General features: G+C 46.3%; 1 protein-coding gene across 1 annotated transcript in view; it reads right to left on the reverse strand.

Annotated features, from left to right (window-relative positions):
- The window catches only part of ZFHX3 (zinc finger homeobox 3), a 176,912-nt gene that overhangs the window by 3,725 nt on the left and 152,786 nt on the right, over positions 1–20,401 (reverse strand). The window contains exons 8-9 of the mRNA XM_065416524.1: positions 17,615–17,717; positions 9,903–15,332 (exon numbers count right to left, since the gene is read on the reverse strand). Coding sequence (XP_065272596.1) covers positions 9,903–15,332; positions 17,615–17,717 — 5,533 coding nt within the window. The remainder of the gene's footprint in view (positions 1–9,902; positions 15,333–17,614; positions 17,718–20,401) is intronic.

Raw genomic sequence — 20,401 nt, forward strand, 5'->3', positions numbered from 1 at the left:
CAGATCCCTGGTCCTCTCTTTGCTGGCCTTTCTGCGATAGAACTATCAGTCACACAGCCTCATCTGACTAGGTGCAGACCTCAATCTAGAAATGCTAGTTTGTAAGGATAGAAGTAATTAACCCCACAGAAGGGATTTTTAAATATAAATAGCCATACATGAGCTGCTATGGACTAAGCACAAGTGACTCCTTTATGGTAGTGTTGCCAACCCTCCACAGCTGTCCTTGAGTTTCCAGGAATTAAAGATTAATCTTTAATTAAATAATATGTCATGTGATGAAACCTCCAGGAATAAGTCCAACCAATATCGGCAACCCTACTTTCTGGTGATGGTACTGCATATGTTTCCAGTGTCACAACAGCCGAAAGAGCATGTGATTAGTCAGACATCACCAACGGAATACAAGAACTGTAAGGTAACTCTTTCTAGAGGGATATAACTGGAGCATTCTCATGAATGGATCTGCTCTGCTCAGTACTGACTACTCTTATGCTCTGCCTCTGTTCCAACCAAAAGCTGTGCCCAGTTACCTCAAAGCATGAAGTCATTTTCCATTTCCTATTTTGGTGCGGCCAACCAGATCATCCCACGTCAGCCTATCTGAAAGTTATCCCCTCTAATTCCAGAGCTAACTCTAACTTCCTTCCAATTCATGTCCCGTATCAATTATGAAATACCATTCTTCCAGATACAAGGAGGGGCTCCCCACTGAGAGACAGTTGCATAAACTGATCTCTGACTAATGAGAGTTAGGAGATCCTCCCCTAAGAGCAGGTTCTCCTGTCACTGCCAAATGCAGGGTTTCTTGCACCTTCCTTTGAAGCAGCTGATATTGGCCACTGTTGGAGACAGGGTACTGGACAAGGAGGACTTCTGGTTTGACCCAGACTGGCAATTCCTACATTCTTTCACTTGGTTTCCTGCAATAAATACTAGATCTGGATAAATATTAATTTGAAATCTTAATGAATTTGCTTGTGTCACAGCTCTTTTTTGCCACAGTCTGTCAGCTTTCACAAGATTAATCTTGACCAGTATGGATCCCTGCAGGAAGTAAATGTAAGATTTACTACCTGTGAATGTTTATCTGATTATAAAGGTTACACGCATCCATTGAGGGAAGAGAAACCATACCACGTGCCTTTTGTGATGTATCACAACTAAACAATACAGCTTTAATAACAAGCCACAGAGTACATGAAATTTGCCAGATATTTTCCACCAGATAATTTATGAGAGAAAAATCACCATCAGTTTGTAGACAAACTACAAACCAATAAAAGGCAAAAACGCATGGAATAAATTATTAACTACAAATTATTCATTTATCTCTGTTGCATACTTTTATCAAAGTCTTTCCTAGACATAACTATATTTCCCAAACTGGAGTTATTCCTACAGAGGAGACCCCATTTCCCTTCCCAGGTACACAGTACTTATGGGTGGTTCCTTGGATGTGTCACAGCAGTTTGCTATAATCACTTCCCAAGGTCTATACAAAGTTGTTGTATCTTGGCAGTCTAGGCCTGACTTTTTTCCTGACTGGAAAGGAAACCAAGGAAAGTCTTAGTTTGGGGAAGCAGAAAGAAGAAAAGACTTAGGGAGCTGCACCACGGAACTTGTCTACAGTAGGTTTCCCCCCCTAAAATTTCTCATGGGTGCAGCTCCACTGGTGGTAGGAAAAGTGTAGATGTGGTGCTGGCAGTTGCTGGCTTTTTAACCCTTATTACTAAAACTGATGGGAAATGTTACGGAAAAAAAGCCTAGTGCAAAGAAGGCCTCATAGGAAACCAGTAACCCCACATTCCCTTTCTCTTAGAAGCTTCCCTTGATTGGACAGGTTGGTGAGTCAAAAAACAATGCATGAGCTAGGGTAACTAGAACCAGGTAATTTACTAGGCGGCAGAGAAAGCTGTTTCAATTTCTTCCAAAGAACTGAAAATCCACAGTAGCAATTTGACTCTTTCTGAATGTCTGTCATAATGCCCAAGAGACTAAGAGTTGATGTCTCTGACAGGTACTTTTTCTACAGCTGCACAAGCAGCCGTTGTTCCTTCGGCCAAAGGGCTCAAGAGTAGAAGGGAAAGTGCCTGTGCCAAGCAAAGTCATTGTGAACATCAGAAATGATCAACCTCATTAAACTCTCTCTAGATTAGGGAGAGCTAGGCATGGCTATTGCAAAGAACTGAACAGACGGAGTTTCTAAATTCTTTTGTCCTTATTGGGTAAAAATTCATGGATCCATAAACCTCTAATGCTGCCTCTGCCTTTCCAGTATGGGATGCTTTGGGCATACAGCCTTGATGTAGTTTCAAAGTCCCTTAAGGGGATATCTAAATACCACAAAGACAAGAACCTAGTATTTTGGGTGGAAGTAAATGCACCCTAATGTATACTCACAAAGGAGATGGATTAATAGTGGAACATGAAGCTGGCTAGTTTTCCCAGCAGAAGGGATAGCCAGTAACAATATAGTCTCTAGGGCTGTGAATCTTTACTCTACAGTTGTTAATAGCTGGGGCAAAAGGAGTGCTGCTGAAAGGGTTTGAAGCATCAGTCCTGTCCACTGCCATTGGCACACAAGCTCCTGAAAAGAAAAAGTCTCCGGATGCCCTTAAGGGGAAATAAAACAACCGCTCTCAGTTTCTCATAGGCAGGGCCCATGTTTTCAGGGATCCCACAGCTGTGGGATTTGCTGCAGCATCCAGCCCTTCCTGCAGACTCGTGCTGCAGAATCTAACCCTTCATTTAGGGAAATTCCAGCCTTATCGTTGCAAACTGCTCAAAGGTGAACTGACCACAAACTGATGCAGAATCAGGAAATACTGCAGACAGCCAAAAATAGCCCTGACTTTAAGCTGTGCCTCTTAGGAGAGACAGCTCAGGAGGTGAAAGGTCACCTTTGTACTTCCCAAAGCCTGAGCTGGGTCAGGGCAAGAGGGGCAGCATAAGGCCATTCCTAGCAGGAGAGATCCAGCTGCTTCTAGCTCCTTTACACCACAGCAGCAGCAGAAGGGCCAGAATCCAGTCACAAACTGGGGAAAGTAGCTCTCAGTGAGGTGCAAAATGCCCTATTTATCTTGGTGTGGTGTGGATTCTGAAAACTAATTACAATAATTTAAATGCTAGTATCGTTAACCATCTAGGGGCACGCCTACACTGCAGTAACACATCCACAGGTAGCCTGGATCAGATGACTGGGGTTTGGGCTATGGGGCTATAAGACTGCAGGAAGATGTTTGCACTAGGGCTGCAGCCTGAGTTCTGGGAGCTGCAAGATGGAAGGGTGCTGGAGCCTGGGCTCCAGCCCAAGCCTGAACCTCTACACCACAATCTTACAGGCCCACAGCCTGAGCCCCACAAGCCCAAGCAGTGTAGACACACCCGAACTCCTGATTTGAGCAGGCCTATCCAGTTACATCCTTATCCATTGTTGGATGCAGAGCATCCATCCCAATACTGGGGCTGGTGCAGCTGGGCAGATTGCTGCTGTCAAGAGTGGCTGGAGTGGGGAGCAACGGATTCAAGAACTGCAAATATTTTCAGGTCAATTTTGCTCTTGCCCACAGCGAGGAAGGAAAGAGGAACTGCATCCCCTCTCAGTGCCAGTTCTAAACTGCCCCAACTCCAAAGGTTGAAAGGCCTTCCACCTGTCTAAAGAAGGGATTATTTACCAGTGGGGACTCTGGCTTCTCCAGACCTACCATAGGAGGTGCTTGCCTGCAATGGAACCGTTTGAGTAGCAGCTGGCAGTCTGCAGGTGCGTGCAATTCCCTTGGCACTGCAATCCATACACCGAAGGTGTAAACACCCCACCCCCGTTCCCACTATACCTCCACAAGACTCACTCACAGTTGGCCTCCAAAGAAAAGGAGAAGAGAGGCTCAGTATGGCTCTCTGGAGGCAATTCACTCAGAGAGCCAGTTACCCTGGGTGAGTAATCCCTTTCTTGCCTGCACAAAGGCGTAGAGTAGTAGTGGCCTGCTTGAGCACGTGGGCTAAGGAGCCCTGGAGAGTTCAACAGTGACTGAAGCAATGCCCTTCTGAAGCCAGCATCTGCTCTGGATGTCTTGAGACAACAGTGATTTGTGAAGGTGTGAATTGAGCTTCATGCAGCAGCCCTGTGTATTTCAGATAAGGGCATAATATGGATAGATACCATTGAAGCTGCTGTTCTCTAGTTCAGTGAGCCCTGAGATGTTCAAACACAAGAGCAGCAGCTAATTCATAGCATTCCTGGATGTACAGTCTTATCTGCTTAGACAGCCTTTGAGTTGAGACGGCTCAACCTTTGGAGTTTTCTCTAAAGACCACCAATAATCTGTTTGACTTCTAAACAGGGTAGTCCTTTCTAAGTAGCAGCTGATTGCTTTTAACGGCCAGAGTATGTAGCCTCATCTCCACAGGATACTGATGGGACTTTGGGAGAAATAAAGATAGCGATATAGCCCAAAGTGAAAATCTGATACAACACTGGTTAGAAATTTGGGCTGAGGCTTAAGACAGACCAATGCAGTATAAGGTGGGCTGGCCAACAGGGTCTGCTGTTTGGAGAACACCAAGACCTTCAGCAGGAAGTGATAGAGGAAGAAAGATCCCATGAATTAAGAGCCCCTCTCTGAGTATGGATAAGATGAAATTCACGGTACAAGAACCAATAAAACCCCTGAATGGGACAGCATATGCTTGTAAGAGCCTGTAAAATGGTTTCATCAGGGGACTGGTAAATACCGTGCTCCCTTTCACAGGGACATGATAAGCACAAACAGTGATGGAGCCAGACCTTCGCCATGGCTGAGAATTGCTTTGCGACTGTCAGAGAGTGGAAAAAGTCTGGTAACCAGGCAGGAAACAAAGCCATGGCTTCTAGCATAACTTCTAGTAAAGGGTTTTCTGGACTCCAGCAGCGCTGCCCTAATCTCTTCAGCTGAAGACATCCTGCCCGAGAAATTCAGAAGTCACGCTGTCAGGTGAACACCCTGCTGTTTGGATGGGATAAAGGATCTTGACTTGAGGGAGGTGGAGCGGATGATCTTTAGAGAGCCAGAACCAGCTGTGCTATATCTAGTCTGGCATAACTAAGGTCACACTAGCTTTGTCCTGTCAAATCTTCCTGACTCTTGTGCACTGGGGATCCCTGTCAGCTCTCAAACAGAATTTTAGACACTGCTGTTCTGACTTGCAGCAAACTAGTTCATGATGAGCTCATCCTGCATATATCAGAAGAGCCACTGAGATCCAGAGAAACTACTCATGCTGATTTGCAGCCTTCAGAGTCATGGTTGTTGGCTAAAATAGTGTTTAACGGTCCTTCATTGTGAATGCATCATTCTCATGGTTTGCTTCCTCTGTTCAGGTAATCTATCACAACCATAGTATCTGAGAGAATCTGCACTGAATTTTCTTTGATCCGTGGGAAATGGGACCTGATAGCCAATCTGATGACTTAAACCTCTAGCAAATTTGTATGGGTCTGGACTCCTCAGGTCTCCGTGACAATGAAGATTCAAAGCTCCTAGGTGCACCCCTCAACTCAGACTGCAATTATTATCTAATGAACGAGAGCAGAGAAAGGTATCCACGTTAAGACATTCTCTGGTAGCACCCATCACAGAAGACAGCCTATGCCCTGCTGAGAGGAAACAAAGAAAGAGCAAGTCTCCTCCAAGACATGAATTACTCTGCTATAAAACTGGGAGCTTGTAAGCCAGTCTTCCAGGTATGGATGTACCTGTGAGATCAGACACCAGATGTACCTGTCAAAACCAAGCATTTGAGGAATGCCCTCAGGACCGCTGCCAGCCTGAAAGGGCATGCCCTACACTGGTAGTGTTTTCTGGCCATCATAAACCTGAAGCACGTCCTGTGCCTTTACCTTCTTGAGATGTGGAAGTAGCATCTTGAAAGTTGAGGGTGAAGAGGAGGGGTTATGCTTCCCAAAGAAGCTATTCATTATTTGATTTTCCTTAAATATTGGTTTAATTCATGGAGGTCCAGGATAGGACACAGGCCAGCATTTCTTTTCAGAATAATAAACTTTTCCTGCACTATGCTCTAGCACCACTTTTATGGTTCTTGTTATCAGGAGGATTAAGACCTCTTCTCACAATAGTTTCTTCTGAGAAAGTACCCTGAAAAGGGAAGATGCTTATATTTTGGCATGGCTTTGAACCGAAGGGAGAACGCCCCATTCAATGATCTCTAGGGTCCAACAGTTAAAGAAATGGCTTTCTGTGCTTGGGATAAACAGTTCCCAAAGAAGAGTAGAACAGGAAGCTGGGCAAGGGTCTAAATCTCTTAGAACTGGTGTCGAGTCCTCCAGCACATGCTTGCTTAGCTACAGCAGGACTGGCCATTGGGTCCCCAGGAGTAGATACCATTCATTAGCTGAGGCTGAAACAACAACTAAGGATGTTTGCAGAATAATTCAAATCTTTCCCTGGGGAACTATAGAATATAGCACATAGGTGTATAAAATCTAACTTCCTAGAAACTGAGTCAACAGAGGCACGGTGTTTCAGACTTCTTTGGCTGGTTTCAACAGATCTTCATTAATAGGCTAGAAAGTTTTCTCTCTCTTCCTTGGAGTTCCAAGAAACCACACGAATTCTGTGAATTCTTGAACTTGGCAACTGCAGGAAACTCCAGAGCTACTGCCATTCTGTCCATTTTGCCCCTGAAAGACCTAGGCATCACACAGAGGAAAGGAGGAAGTAGTTAAGACAGTCTCATCCAGGGATGAGGTTAAAAAGGGGGCCTCTGAAGGCTCTCCCACCAGTTCCTCTTCCTCCTCTGAGGTAGAGTGACTGAGGCAAGGGATGCAGAAACAGCAGGCTACAGGAGCCTTAGCCTTATCTAGAAGAAGAGACTTCCTGGGGAAAGGAGACTCTGATCTTTCATCATCGCTCTCCGATACAGGAAATGGAGGATCATAGGCTCCAAAAGGTCTAACTGTACCCATATTGAGGAAATCCTAGGTAAAACTCTGGAGCTATCCAAGATCCCTTCTGGTGCTCCCCTGAGGTGTACCTGCAGCAGAATGTTAAAGAACCTGCTTTTCTCGATTTCAACACTTCTATGGGACTGAGTTGAGATCTGGCAGGAATTGTGGACTCTGGAATCTGATGGCACTGGCTTAGTCTAGAACTGGGGCTCCTGTTGAGGACTTCTCCATATGGTGCCAGGCAAAAGACAGTTCTGGAGAGAGCCTGACAAATCAGAAACCATTTGACACATCCTAAGAAGAGCAGTCGGGTGCAACACTTAGGGCAGGTCCAAGTCCTCTGACATCTCCTCCTCTAGCGTCTTCAAAGAATGGTCTCTCTTGTTCCTTTGGCCATGCCAACCTGATGAGTGTTCTCAGGCAGATGAGATGGCCATTCTGAAGAGGCCCTATTCTGAAACCCCAATAGTCCAGGGAAACCACACTGTGCTCCAGCTAGACTCGATAGTAGGGTCTTTGGTAGAGCACTTTTTCTTACTATGAGGCTTCCTCAAACCACTGGCACTGTAGAAGGTGCTCTACCTAGCTCCATTCAAAGAACTCCTGTAATCATCGGGGCCTAAGAGGCCTCTCTCAGTTGTGAGCCTAACTATTGGAAAGCGGATGGAAATGTATGAAATGGTTCTAGTCACCCGTAACAAGAAACGTAGAATGGAAAAGGTAACAAAAGTGCAACTCATCCCGTTACAGAAGATTGTTTATAAAAATCAGTAAGAATGGGGGGAAAAAAAGACAGTTAGTCTGAACAAATAGGCTTTACCGATACCACTCAAGGACTGACACTGGTACAAGCTTGCCAGGTCTCAGGAGTGGCCAAGACGGCGTGCCATGGCTGTAGGGTGACCAGATGACAAAGATGAAATATCGGGACGTAGCCAAGACTCCGTGAGCCATGGGCGCGGCGCAGGAGGCCCAGGCCTGCCTCACCTTCTACCGGGGGCTGGGGCGGAGGGAGCCGCTGCGGGATCTCTGCCGGGCCGTGCTCACCTTCCTGGAGAAGCTGGATTGGAGCAGTTCGCAGGGTGAGTGCTGGGGGCCACCCTCTCCCTCCAGGCTTGCGCCGCCATACAGCTGATCAGCAGAAGCCTGGGAGGGAGGAGGAATGCAGTGTGCTTGGGGAAGAGGCGGGGCCAGGGCGGGGATTTGGGGAGGGATCCAATGGGGCAGTGAGCGGAGGGCAAAATTGCTTGTTTGTCCAGTGTCCCGACCGAACATCGGTCGGGACGCGGGACAAACAAGCAAATATCGGGACAGTCCCGATAAAATCGGGATGTCTGGTCACCCTACCTGGCTGTGTTGCTCAGACTGCAAATGTAAATCAACACCAAAGACAAGTTGCATTTTCAAATCTTTGGTGTTCTTGTCTCTCCCCTCTTGTGTGTGTTTGTCTTGTTTTGTCTTCTATGAAATGGGATTGGACTGTAACTGCAACAATAACCACAGATCTCTTAAGAGCATCTCAACTAAGTTCTCTTTTCCCCAAAAAGGACTGTTATTACCATCTCTAAAACCATCTATGAGACTGTCAAACAGGAGGAGCTTCCTTTTAAAAAACTCTCTTCAGCTAGAGGGAACAGGAACAAGAGATGTTGTTAAAATGAAAGCTTTACTTATTTTACATTTCATATGCTTTAAACTCCGCCCCCCCTTCTTTTCTATATCTTTAATGAAAGGTTAAAGATTTTTAATGGTGTGTTTGCCAAGCAAACAAGCACCCCGAGCTCTCTGTATTCCAAACCCTGGAGCTTGTTTAAAACGGTTTAATGCTGGACCATTTCAGGGTCATGTTAACACCTTGTTAGAGAAGGCGTCCCAGACTCACGCACTATACCAGAGAGCAGCTTCTGGAGCGGAATCTCATAGTCCTTTTGGGTCCTGTAACAGCTATGGCAATTTCCTGCAATATCTTTGGGAAATCTTGCAGTATTAAGTTGATGTCTCATCGTGGGCCAGGGACTGTATGTAGTTCCATGGAGAAGGGGGACCACAGCCTTCTAGGAACTAAGAACAGTTTGTGTGTGTGTGTGTGGGGGGGTTAATTGGCAAATTCACTCCTGCTGTAACACCTCCAGAGAGCTACCATGTCCCGGGGAGGCTCACATATACTAGTTCAAACTGCATTCACCAGATGCCAACAGACAAAGAGAGAAATGGCCTCAGTTTAAACTGATTCAGGGCCTTTTTTCCATGACTGCTCCAGCTGGCAAAGGAAGAGGAACGGAGGGTCCACTGGGGAGGATGGAGTATTCATACCCTCTGTCTATGGAAAGTAGGCCATAAGGGAATTGTATTTCCCTTTTACTGCCAACTATTGCTCAAAAAGAATCAGTGGCTGCCTGGATAGGCATGTAGGTGCTATTGTAAGGCACTCTGAAGGCTATGTCATATAAAAACCACCAGATTTTCCATCACCATTTCTACAATGCAGTTTGTGTTGTCAATACAAACATCTGCAATATACTGAAAATTTGGGAGCAGTACTAAATTGAATTTAATGTAAAAAGAAACAACACAAGGGATATTGTATTGACTGTATCATTCCTTTTCATATTTAATTCAATAAAAGCTTCAATTTCACGTTACTTGAAGGTGCTGGAGAATTTACAGGATGTGTCAAAGCAAGCAGGGGTCCTTGCCCCAGAGTACACAGGGTCTTGCTCACCGGATATGGAGAGAGACACAGCAAGTTAGTAAGTCTCTTGCCTGGCTAGAGAACTTGGATTAAGGAACTAGAGGTAAAATAACTACTCTTTAACGTCTGCCAAGTAACATCACAGAGCAGAGGGCTCATGAACCTGATTTCAGACATTGCCAGGGAAACATCCATTTGTGCTGAAGATGCAATACTAGGGAAAAGGTCACCTTTGAGCAGAGAGATGATGGTTCCAGAACCCACCTGTGTTGGATGGAGTGAAGCCTGGCAAGGATGGGCTGTTGAGGCCTGGGAGCAAGACTGGAGGGATGCCCTGTAGTGCTGGGTACGCAGTAGGAAGGTTAAGAGCTTGTAGAGAGGTATTATCAAACATGCCCTGCTGTTGAGCTGCCAGACCAAGAACCTCATTGGCTTTTTTGATCCGGTCCAACTCCTGCTGAGCCATCAACTGACGTACAGTAGCTGGGTCAAAGTACTCCTTCTCCTTATCCAACTGGCTTCCAATGGTGTCTTTAACTTTGGAGATATGCTGTTGAGAGAAGATATGGTCACGTACAGACAGCCGAGCGCTGTACTTGATGCCACACAAAGTGCACTCTGTTTTGGGTCCCTCATAACTTGTTTGGTTTATACCAAAATGCTTGGCCATGCTTAGCTTGGACTTCTTCTCCTTTGCCCTAGCATTCTGGAACCAGACCTGAACAACTCTCTTTGGCAGTCCAATGTCATTACCTAGGACCTCACACTCCAGCATGGTAGGCGTCCTGTAGTCGTTAAAGCATGACTTTAGAACTTTTAGCTGGAGATTAGTCATCTGAGTGCGAAAGCGTTTCTGCCCTGGCCGATCCCCACTGTCTCCAGACTTGCCTGCTGAACCACTGGCACCAGGGCTGGGTGAGCAGGGGTCTGCAAGGCTGGAGGTTTCACTATAGTCCACAGTACCTTCATTGTCATACTCTTTACTATAAAAGCTGGGAGCTGGGCTGACAAGGCCAGAAGACAATCGATCTTCATACTCAGACATTGCTATCATGGCAGCCTTTGTCAGGCCCTCACTAGGTCCTGATGTTGATTTGAGTTCAGTTGCAATCCCTGTTGCACTATCATTGTCTGCATTGCCTTCATCTCCTGTTGTAGTGTCTGTGATTGCAGTGTTGACAGAAGAGCAGTCATCATTGTCCAACTTGGTTTGGTCAAAACTCAGATTAACTGAGGATATGGAGGGGCTTTCAAAGTCTTCTATTCCTTCCACTTTAATGGAGGACGGACTAAGCAGAGTTCGAGGTGAGAGCTCCATAGTTTTGCTTGCTGGTGAGAGAGGAATACCCTGACCATCACTACTGGTTGGTGGCAAGTGGGAAAAGCTTGCTCCATCAAAAATGTCCCCCTTCATTTGGAGTCCTCCATCACAATCCAAGAGCATAGCAGACAGAGTCAAGTTGTACCCTGCTCTCTTAGCCTCATGCCAATGACGGGATCGGATATGAGCTTCCAGAGCCGTCTTTGCTTTAAAGAGAGCTCTGCAGAAAGGACACCGTCTATGGGCTTGGGCAGGTCCCACAGCTCTAAACTGCCCTTTCCTTTCCCGTGCTCGAGTGTTCTGAAACCAAACCTGCACAACACGTTTCTTCAAGCCCACCTCATGCGCAATGTGATCCAACATCTTCCGTGTTGGGTTAGAGTCGAGCAGGTACTTCTGGTACAGAATTTCCAGCTGTTCTGGGGTAATAGTTGTCCTTAGGCGCTTATCTCTCTGAGGTTCTTCTCCGCCAGTCCCACTGTCATTTTCCCCAGGGCTTGCACTGGCCTTTTCCTCCAGCTTTCTCTTCAGAGTGTTCATTGTAGATGTTGGGGTTGAGGGTGAAGTGGCTGAGCTTGCTGGAATCTGAGGTAGAGTTCCAGATAGCAGCTGGCTTGCAAGTAGTGGATTACTGGGGTCAAAAAGCATGAAAGGCATATCTAGTGTCCTGTCCAGAAACTGCGGATGGATAAACTGGTTTTGTGCACTCAAAAAATGAAGCTGCTGATGCTCCTGCCAATGCTCAAAGGAGGGAAATGCCAGTTTGCATTGGTCACACTGGTACGGGATTAATTGAGGAGGTAGGTTTGCCAGTTGTTGAGGGGTGGACGTATGAAGGGGCTTGAGGGAAAGATGTGAGAGTTGAGATGGACTTGGGCTTGATTGTGGCAAAGGACACTGGGGTGGCTGTGCCTGTGGTGGAGGCTGCTGTTGTAATGAGGATGGGGAGGATAATGGTGAGATCTTTTGGTGTGTTGAACTTGTCTTCTGTTCTCCTTGGTCTTGCTGCTGCTGCTGCTGCGGCTCTTGCTTTGGTTGCACTTGCTTGTCTTGAGTTTGGTTTTGCTGCGTACTCAGAGGTTCAGGTTGCTTTGGTTTCTCATCTGTAGCTTCTATTTTAGAACTATACATGGAGGAGTCATCTGCCTCGGCTGTGAGCTGCACGAAGGCTGAAGAGGTTGCATTAGCTGAAGATGTGGGGGTGCTGTAAGCTTGAGAGGGCATTGGTGTGCTGCAGGAGGAACTGGTTGGCGTCAACAGCTCCATTGCATCCATAGAGTCTTCATTCTGGCTATCGTCCTGTCCATCCTCATCCTCATCCTTATAACAAAGCTTTTTCTGGTGTTTGATGAGATCAAAAATGCGCTGAAAGACTAGACTACATTTTTTGCACTGATAGTTTAAGTTGCTTGTTCGAATGTACCTATCATTTGTAAGTTCCCGCCGTTCCCCATCTTTGCTTTCTCCTTGGTTCTCATAGTTTTTCCTAGCTTTCTGACGGGCGTTCTGGAACCACACCACTATAACACGTGTAGGGAGGTTCAGCAAATTAGAAAGTTGTTCAAATTCATCATCCTTTGGATAAGCATTAGCATCAAAAAAGTCCTGCAGGACTCTGAGCTGGTAATCAGTGAACCGTGTCCTGGAGGACCTCTTGCTTCCCCAGTATTCGTGCTTTTGAGGTTCTGGAGAGGGAGGCCGTGAGTCTATCTTCAGTTCTTCCAGGCTGGTAATTGGAGGATTGCTGAAGTTGTACGGGGAATCCTTGTTGCGCTGGCGTTCTTTGAACAGAGTGTTTCTAAACCAGTGTTTTATCACTTTCTGTGGCAGTCCAGACTTGTCTGCCATCTCTTTGATCTGTTCCTCACTGGGAGAGTTGTTAATATCAAAATACTGCCGAAGAACTCTGAGCTGGTCGTCTGTGATCCGAGTACGTGGCCTCTTGTTCTGCTGTTGCTGTAGAAGGCTAGGATTGAGCTGATGTTGATACAGCTGAGCCAGGTCTGCAGGTAGAGGGTCTACAGGACCAAGCTGAGGTGGTAACTGGGCAGGTAATGTTTGTAGTGGCATAGTTTGCATCATAAGTGGTGAAAAGATGGGCAGCTCCATTGGCATAGAGAGCTGGGTGAGTGGCACAGACGGCTGGGCTGGTGCAATTGTAGGAGAAGTAATAGGTGGAGCAGAAGTAGGAATGGCAGGAGTGGAAGCTGGCTGAGGAGGTGCTGTAGGAAGTGGAGGTGGAGGCGGAGGCGGTGGCGGATCTGGAGTCTGAGGTCTCAGTGGATACAGTTTATCATAGTGCTCTCTGTACTGCTTGGCAAACCTCTCCAGCTGCTTAAACGGGAAGTAGTGTTGGTGAACGTGCTCTTGGTGACTCTTTAGAATGAGGATGTTTGAGAAAAACTTGCCACATGTGTCACATTCAAGCTTTTCCAAGTTCTCACCCTGCTCTGTCTTCCCATTTTTCTTTTGCACCTTCTGCTTGTTCTCATTGTACTGAATAACCAGCTCAAAGCCAAAGTTTTCTAGCAAGGCTTTTGTGGCATTGCCTCTTGCATCAGATGCGATACGTGGAGGAAGTAGGGAGGGTTCTGAACTATTGCCTGGGGCAAAGTCTTTCTTGTCTTTGGGCTTTAGGTTATCAGGCAGAGACTCCTTAGACAATGAACTGCTGTCTCCCCTCTCTGCATTTTCCCTTTCCCTCTGGGTTTCTTTTTCCTTCTCCTTAACTGATTTGGTTTTTTTCTCTTGATGCTGGCTCTGTTGTATATGGACAGAGTGAGACTGTGACAAAGATAGTTGACCTTGCTGCTGTTGTAATATCTGTGTATGGCTCTGCTGTGGGAGCTGAACTTGAGCCTTTAAATCTTCCAGCAAATTTGGACCAGTACCAGATAGTGTCAGAGCACCACTGGTCACAGGCAAGCTAACTTCTGGACTGAGCTGGAACTCGGCACTGGGGATGTAAAATGGAAACAGAAGATGCTGCTGTTGCTGAAGCTGGAGCAGGGTCTCTGTGGTCATGGGGAAGTGTGGTAAGAGAGCAGGGTTGAACAGCTGAGACTGCAGGAGGGCAGCTTGCTGCTGCAGCTCTTGCTGTAGGTGGGCCTGGACTTGGGCTTGTGCCTGTGCTAAGGTTTGAGCTTGTTGCTGTTGCTGCTGCCTGGATGCAATCATGTCTGCCAGTTTCTTCCGGTTGACGTCCTTAGGCTCAGAAGGAGAGACGATGTTAGCGCTAACGGGGTTACTCAAAGGGGGAATTCCCACACTCTCACTGGATCCCTGGTTGAGTAAACTAGGGACTGGAGCTGTGCCAGCGTTGCTGGTGTTGGTGGTTGTGAAGGTATTAGAGCTGCTAGTACTCACTGGACTTGGGGTGGATGAACCCAGAGAGATACTGCTACTACTGCTATTACCAGTTCCATTACTATTGCCACTGCCACTAGCTGCCTCCAGCTTGGCAGCTCGAGCCTTGGTCTGGTGCAGGACAGACCTCATGTGGATCTCCAGCGTAGAACTCTGGCTGTAGGCCACATTGCAAGTGTTGCACTTAAAAGGTTTGTTGTCTGGACTGCTGGTAGGTTCAGGTTGCCCAGTAGCAGACTCCTGAAGGGCTCTTTTCAGTTTATGCAGATGAGAAACTGAATTGTAATGGACCAAAAGAATGTTCTTTTGTGTGAAAGATTCTTTGCAGACTGTGCACTTGTATGGGCGAGATGGATCGAGAAATTTCTCCATGGTGAAATTAGGACCTTTCCTGAAAGGTAGGGCCCTCTTAGGTTCCAAGCCAGAGTCTTCTTGTACTGACCCAGAATCACTGCCAGTAGGACTCTGTTTATCTTCTAGGTCACTCTCTTCCTCTTTATCATCTTCAACAATGATAGTATGGTCATCAGCCAGCGAAGGGTCCCCCAGAGCTAGGAGGTCTCCATTGACCAAAAGCCCACTGTAAAGCTGCTGAATGTCTGCTTCACTCAACTCCAGATGACTCGTCTCCAGGTGCTTCTTCAGAGCTTGGAAGGTTCGGAAACTGCGTTGGCAAAGACAACACATAGTAGCTGCTCTGATTACATGGTACTGAGAATGAAGCTGCAGCTTCTCGATGGTTTTGAAGGCCAGGCTGCACTGGTTGCAACGGTACTTGTAGACATGGCGATCGGACACTGGCAGTTGGGGCCGTTTAGCATGAACTTCATTGAAATGCGTTTGAAGGGCCGATGAGCTTTTGAACACCTGGCTGCACCCCTTCTTCCAGCAAAGAAAGCCAGAGTCCTCTCTGGTGGAGCTCTGATCGGCAGGAACAGGTTTGGACTCTCCACTGTGCTCTATGCTCTCAGATGACAGAACGCTTTTTCCGGAGTCCTCAGAGATCTCTGAAAACAGAACCAGAACAAAAAGGATGAAGTGATGCAAGGAAGATACAGTTTAGACAGGGCTTGTCTCTGTCACTCATTTACAATTTAAATCAAAATATAAATCATTCATTTCTTAATTTGGATCCGATCCAGTACTTCCTCCCCCCTGGCCACAGAGGCATTTTCCTTCACCTCTACTTCTGCTGAGGCTGTTACTTCTCACCAAGTATTTTGTTAACCCTCCCCCCCGCTGCCCAAGATTACAACAGCCCATGATGTAGCTCAAGGCCCTCTCATAAAACATACCTTCCCCTTCTGTAAGCAGGCTAATGCCCCATAAGAGTGTGTGGCCATCCCTCCCCATCAGTCTCGGAGGGAGGCCATGCCCCCTCGCTACATACCGGCACATTATCCTTAGTGCAGAAGGACAGACATTTCCCCTAATATTCAACCTAAGTTTTCACTTTCTTAACTTCACCTCATTATCCATGTTATGCCCCACTTCACAACCCTAAATAATTTTTCTTTCTCCTTGACTTTTACACCCTTTGACTATCCGTGGACTGCACACATCTCCCACATGATGTTGTTCAAACAAAGCTGGGCATATTTACCCCCTTTAATTCCTCCTCAAATTAAACCCTGCGGTCCCATAACTATCTTTGTTACTTTTCCTTGCTGTCCTGTCAGTTTGTCAAAGTCTTGCTGATAATGATGTGCCAAGAACTGAACGTGATATTGAGGCTCAGGTCCACTAACACTGCAAAGAAAGAGTGAAATTCAGCCCCTGCTGGTCCCTACTCCACTGAAGGCTGCTATGCCCCAGGAGAACTCAGTCTTTTGGGGAAGGGAAAGCAGCTGTTCCACTGCCACCTTTCCTCCAGGTTCTACCCAAGAGAACAGAGCAGTTCTGGTAGGGGAGAGATGCTCCTATTGGTTGAAGCTGAGGAGGGGATTTGAGGAATCAGCACATCTCCAGCAGCCCAAGCCATGCGACTGGTGTTCTCTCTGGAACGGTGCTGTTCACATGCAGGCCCTGTGGCAGAAAGGAGGTGGTGGTTGTCTTAATCCCAAATTTCCTTATAGATCTCTCCCACTGTGGTCCCTGCACCAGGCTTGACACTGACAGAATCTGGCCTAGAGACTATCGCCTCCCCATCTGGAGACTAGGGGCCTCACCTATGCACCCAAAACTGTAGTGTCCTTTTTTTGCCGCCATACTATAGAGCACACTATAGAGCAGGGGTCGCCAAAGCGGGGTGCGCAAGAGGATCATTGGGGGTGCGCGGCGGGAGTCCGAGCGGCTTTTTTTTTTTTTTTTTTTTGCACTTCGGCGCAGCAGGGGGTGCGTGCTCAAAAATTTTTACTGATAGGGGTGCGCGATCAAAAAAGTTTGGTGACCACTGCTATAGAGTCAGGACTAAATAGCTGGCCACTGTTACTGGTAGGCACGACTTTACAATGTTATACGGTAATAAAAAAGGCCAATGTAATTTTGAGCTGCCTTGCTAACGTGCCTCAACTGTGGTGTTACTTCAGTGAAATTAGCTGCTTTCTGGGCTGTATTTAAGACAGTGAGCAAAAGGTGAAAAGTTCTAAATCTCACTACCAATTCTCTGAGCCACCCAGTCTCCTAATTTCTCATGTCTGAAGAGATATTTTAGTTCTTGTTTTAATACAACAACATCCTTTCCAAAATCACTGGTTCTGGTTCTCTGTTCTGATGGAGGAGGATTTGAAACAAGTCTGGGGATCGTTCTAAGCTACCATTGGTCTACGCCAGTTTGGGGATCATCTGGGCACTGGACCTGCTCATGACATAAATTAGAACAGCCTCAAGATTGCTCTATTGTGCACGGCTGTCAGTGATCCCCAGGCGCTGTTCTGACAGTGGTGGATCAGCCATATGCAGAGACACTCCAGTCATACGCCTTTTTCCCTGACCATGGAGCCAACGCTAGTAGGAATGTGATGTAGGAGCAGCTCTGGTGGCTCATCATCACTCCGAAGATTTCCCTGGAGCAGAGCAAATCAGCTCCAACATGCCCATGAATCAGGGCCTCAGACACAATGTTTATAAAATCAGTTCATTTCTGACCTAAGCAAACTTGTCCATCTGGAAATCCTGTTAGAGCTCCTGCTGTCTGCACTGGTCTTTGAAATGAATGATCTGAGCAGAAACTGCACGGGCAAGGGATAGCAATGAGGCCTTTTTCTCTCAGTGCGTGGGAAACAAGAACAGTAAGCTGCCACAATTCAAAGCAGGATGATTTTTTTCAGTTAAGAGTTAAGTAACTGACCAGCCTGCTTCCCCGGCTCCTCTGCATTGGTGTTTCCATCTCTGTCTGGAGTGGCTGCTGGGAGAAACATACTGCTGGGCATCATCACTTCAGGTGTTGTCACCTGAGGAAGGAGGGATGGTGGGGAAAATGGAAGAGAGGAGAAATAAAAACAGAAAAATGTTTTAAAAATCTTTAAATAAGCAAAATTAGACATCAGCAGAGGTGTCACTTTTCTTAGCTCATTGAAGACTCGTGTTTATTAGACAAAGCTCACATCAGTCAAAAGTGTTTCTACAGTTACATTCTGGACATAATTAGCAGTGCACACTCGAAGAATAATCTTATTATTAATATTTTTCCTTTATGTAGAATTCAGACTTTGATCACTGACAATGTTTTGTCATGGGCTGTGAAACTTCTTGTGCAACCAATTAGGTAGATAAGTTGAAAGGCCCACCTTAAGCTGCTGAAAACATAATAAGGCCCTAATTAAATCATACCTGTAAAGTACACTGTAATCTTGAACTAGGGAGCACTACAGCACTATTTTCAAAGTGTATTGATGCATAAAAAGGAGGGGCACGAGAAAGAAGAGTACAAATAAAGAGAGGTGACAAGAGAAAGGATGAATAAAGAAAGACTGAAACGAGATGGCAAACTGTCTGAAACACAAAGCTTTTGCAACCCTTTCCATGTTCTGACTGTTGGAAAGAAAACAAGTGTTTACTCTGGCTCGCTTCAAAATTCCGTTTGCAATCCGTTATGCTATCACCAGCCCAAGACTCGAAAGCCATGATTTTTACAAGAAACTAGTGATTCTGGATAGCTCAATTTTTGGAAGCCCGATTAGAGACACTTCAAAAGAAGCTTGGGTTTCAGGCTCTGCACTTTCGTAAGATCAGGCCCCCATAAAGTAACTGAAGTTGGGCATCCAAAATCACTGGTTACTTTTGACAATCTTGACCAAAAGGACTAGTGCTTTGACCAGTGTTTACCATCAGGCACGCAGCAACAAAACCCTACGTAACTCTGAGCACCACATGCCTAGCAACTTAAAGGCTGCTCTTCAACGGATGCTCCCCAACACAGCAGGTCAGGAAACCGTTCAAGACCATTGTTCCCACTAGTGCTATCTCATAACACAGCCACAGACAGGAGCTCACCCCATAAACAAGTGCTTGATGTCAGTTCTGCTGCTTTGATTGTCTGTGAGCATCCTCTCACCTAGATGCTAAAAGGAACATCCTTACCATGCCCTGAGTTCTTAGTGATTGAGGGAGCAGCAAACCCAAACTGACTCACAGTGCTGGTGCTCTGACAGTGCCCTTTTCCAGCCACTGACTGCTGGGAGAGGATGGCATGTTGGAGATGGTGCTAACCTGTCACATTCTCTAGTGAAGCTACAAAAGGGTCCCCTTCAGGCCAGGCAGAGGAATGGACTGATCCTTGGATTTCATGGCAGAACAAATGATGTGATTACTTTCATACAGTACAGCTACCTACCTTCTTCTAAGCAAACTTAAGTCAAAGGCCACAAGGTGCATACGGGATGACTAATGAAATGCTAGCAAAGTCTGTGACTAAGGTATAGCTGAAATACTGTGAACTCTAAATAGGACACGGTGTCTTCCTCACCGGCACTGATATAAACCCTACAGAGAATAAAGAACAGGAGTACTTGTGGCACCTTAGAGACTAACAAATTTATTAGAGCATAAGCTTTCGTGGGCTACAACCCACTTCTTCGGATGCATAACTGCATCCGAAGTGGGTTGTAGCCCACGAAAGCTTATGCTCTAATAAATTTGTTAGTCTCTAAGGTGCCACAAGTACTCCTGTTCTTTTTGCGGATACAGACTAACACGGCTGCTACTCTGAAACCTACAGAGAATGTGTAGGGAAAGAGGGTCTGATCCAGCCGTGCTCAGGTTCATGGGGAGCAGGAGCATGTACCTGGACAGCCTCAAACGAAGATGTGATGGAGAGAGATCTTGGATGTCAGACAGCAGAGGGATGGGATGCTGGGACTGCACTGGCTATTCACAGCGCTGTGCGATGTGAGCAGTGCTTCATTTGTAATGAAAGAGGTGCTGGAGCTCAAGTGATTGTTTTACTTTGGTAACTGACACAGCAAGCCCAGAGGTGCCGGGGCTCTGAACGGCCAGGCCTAGCAGTTCCAGGACTCAGCCCTGGCACAAACTGAGCACTGAAGGTGAGTGATACAGCCACAGCATTTGTGTTTTACAGAAGTCTGCACTCTGTAAAGGTAGCTGCCACTGACGAAGCACTAGGAAAGGGGTGGAGAATGCCAAACTCATTACACCTTTTATTCCAAAGCAGAACATTTCTGAAGGCTGTGGTTGGTGAGTCCAGAGGGAATGCAAGAAGTGAAAGGTCGCCGATTAATTCATAGTAACCAGACTCAGAGGAGGGGGAATGAGGTGGGAAGCAGAGGAGGAAAGACAGAAAGAAAGCGATGTCTCTCTCCGTTTTAGCAGCAGGGAAAGTGCTTTCCCAGGATCTTTAGGAATTATGAAAAATAAATAACGAGAAATTAAAAAAACCCCAACAGAGTAGAAAAAATAAAATTATCTAACACCTCAGTAGCACATCATTATAGAAAACGGTGGGCTTTTTATACACATTACAGTAAGGCAGTCATCCCCGCTAACAGACTCAGTACGACGGATCAGTAATTGTTTTCATACACTTTAATTAGAAAAACTCAGACGGCTATGAATAATAATGGAAAAGAGAGACTTTTGCACTTGAAAGGTTGAAGTCAATCAAGTGTGAATGACGGCA

This window comes from Emys orbicularis, chromosome 14, assembly GCF_028017835.1.
Source record: "Emys orbicularis isolate rEmyOrb1 chromosome 14, rEmyOrb1.hap1, whole genome shotgun sequence".
NCBI classification, from domain to species: Eukaryota; Metazoa; Chordata; order Testudines; family Emydidae; genus Emys; species Emys orbicularis.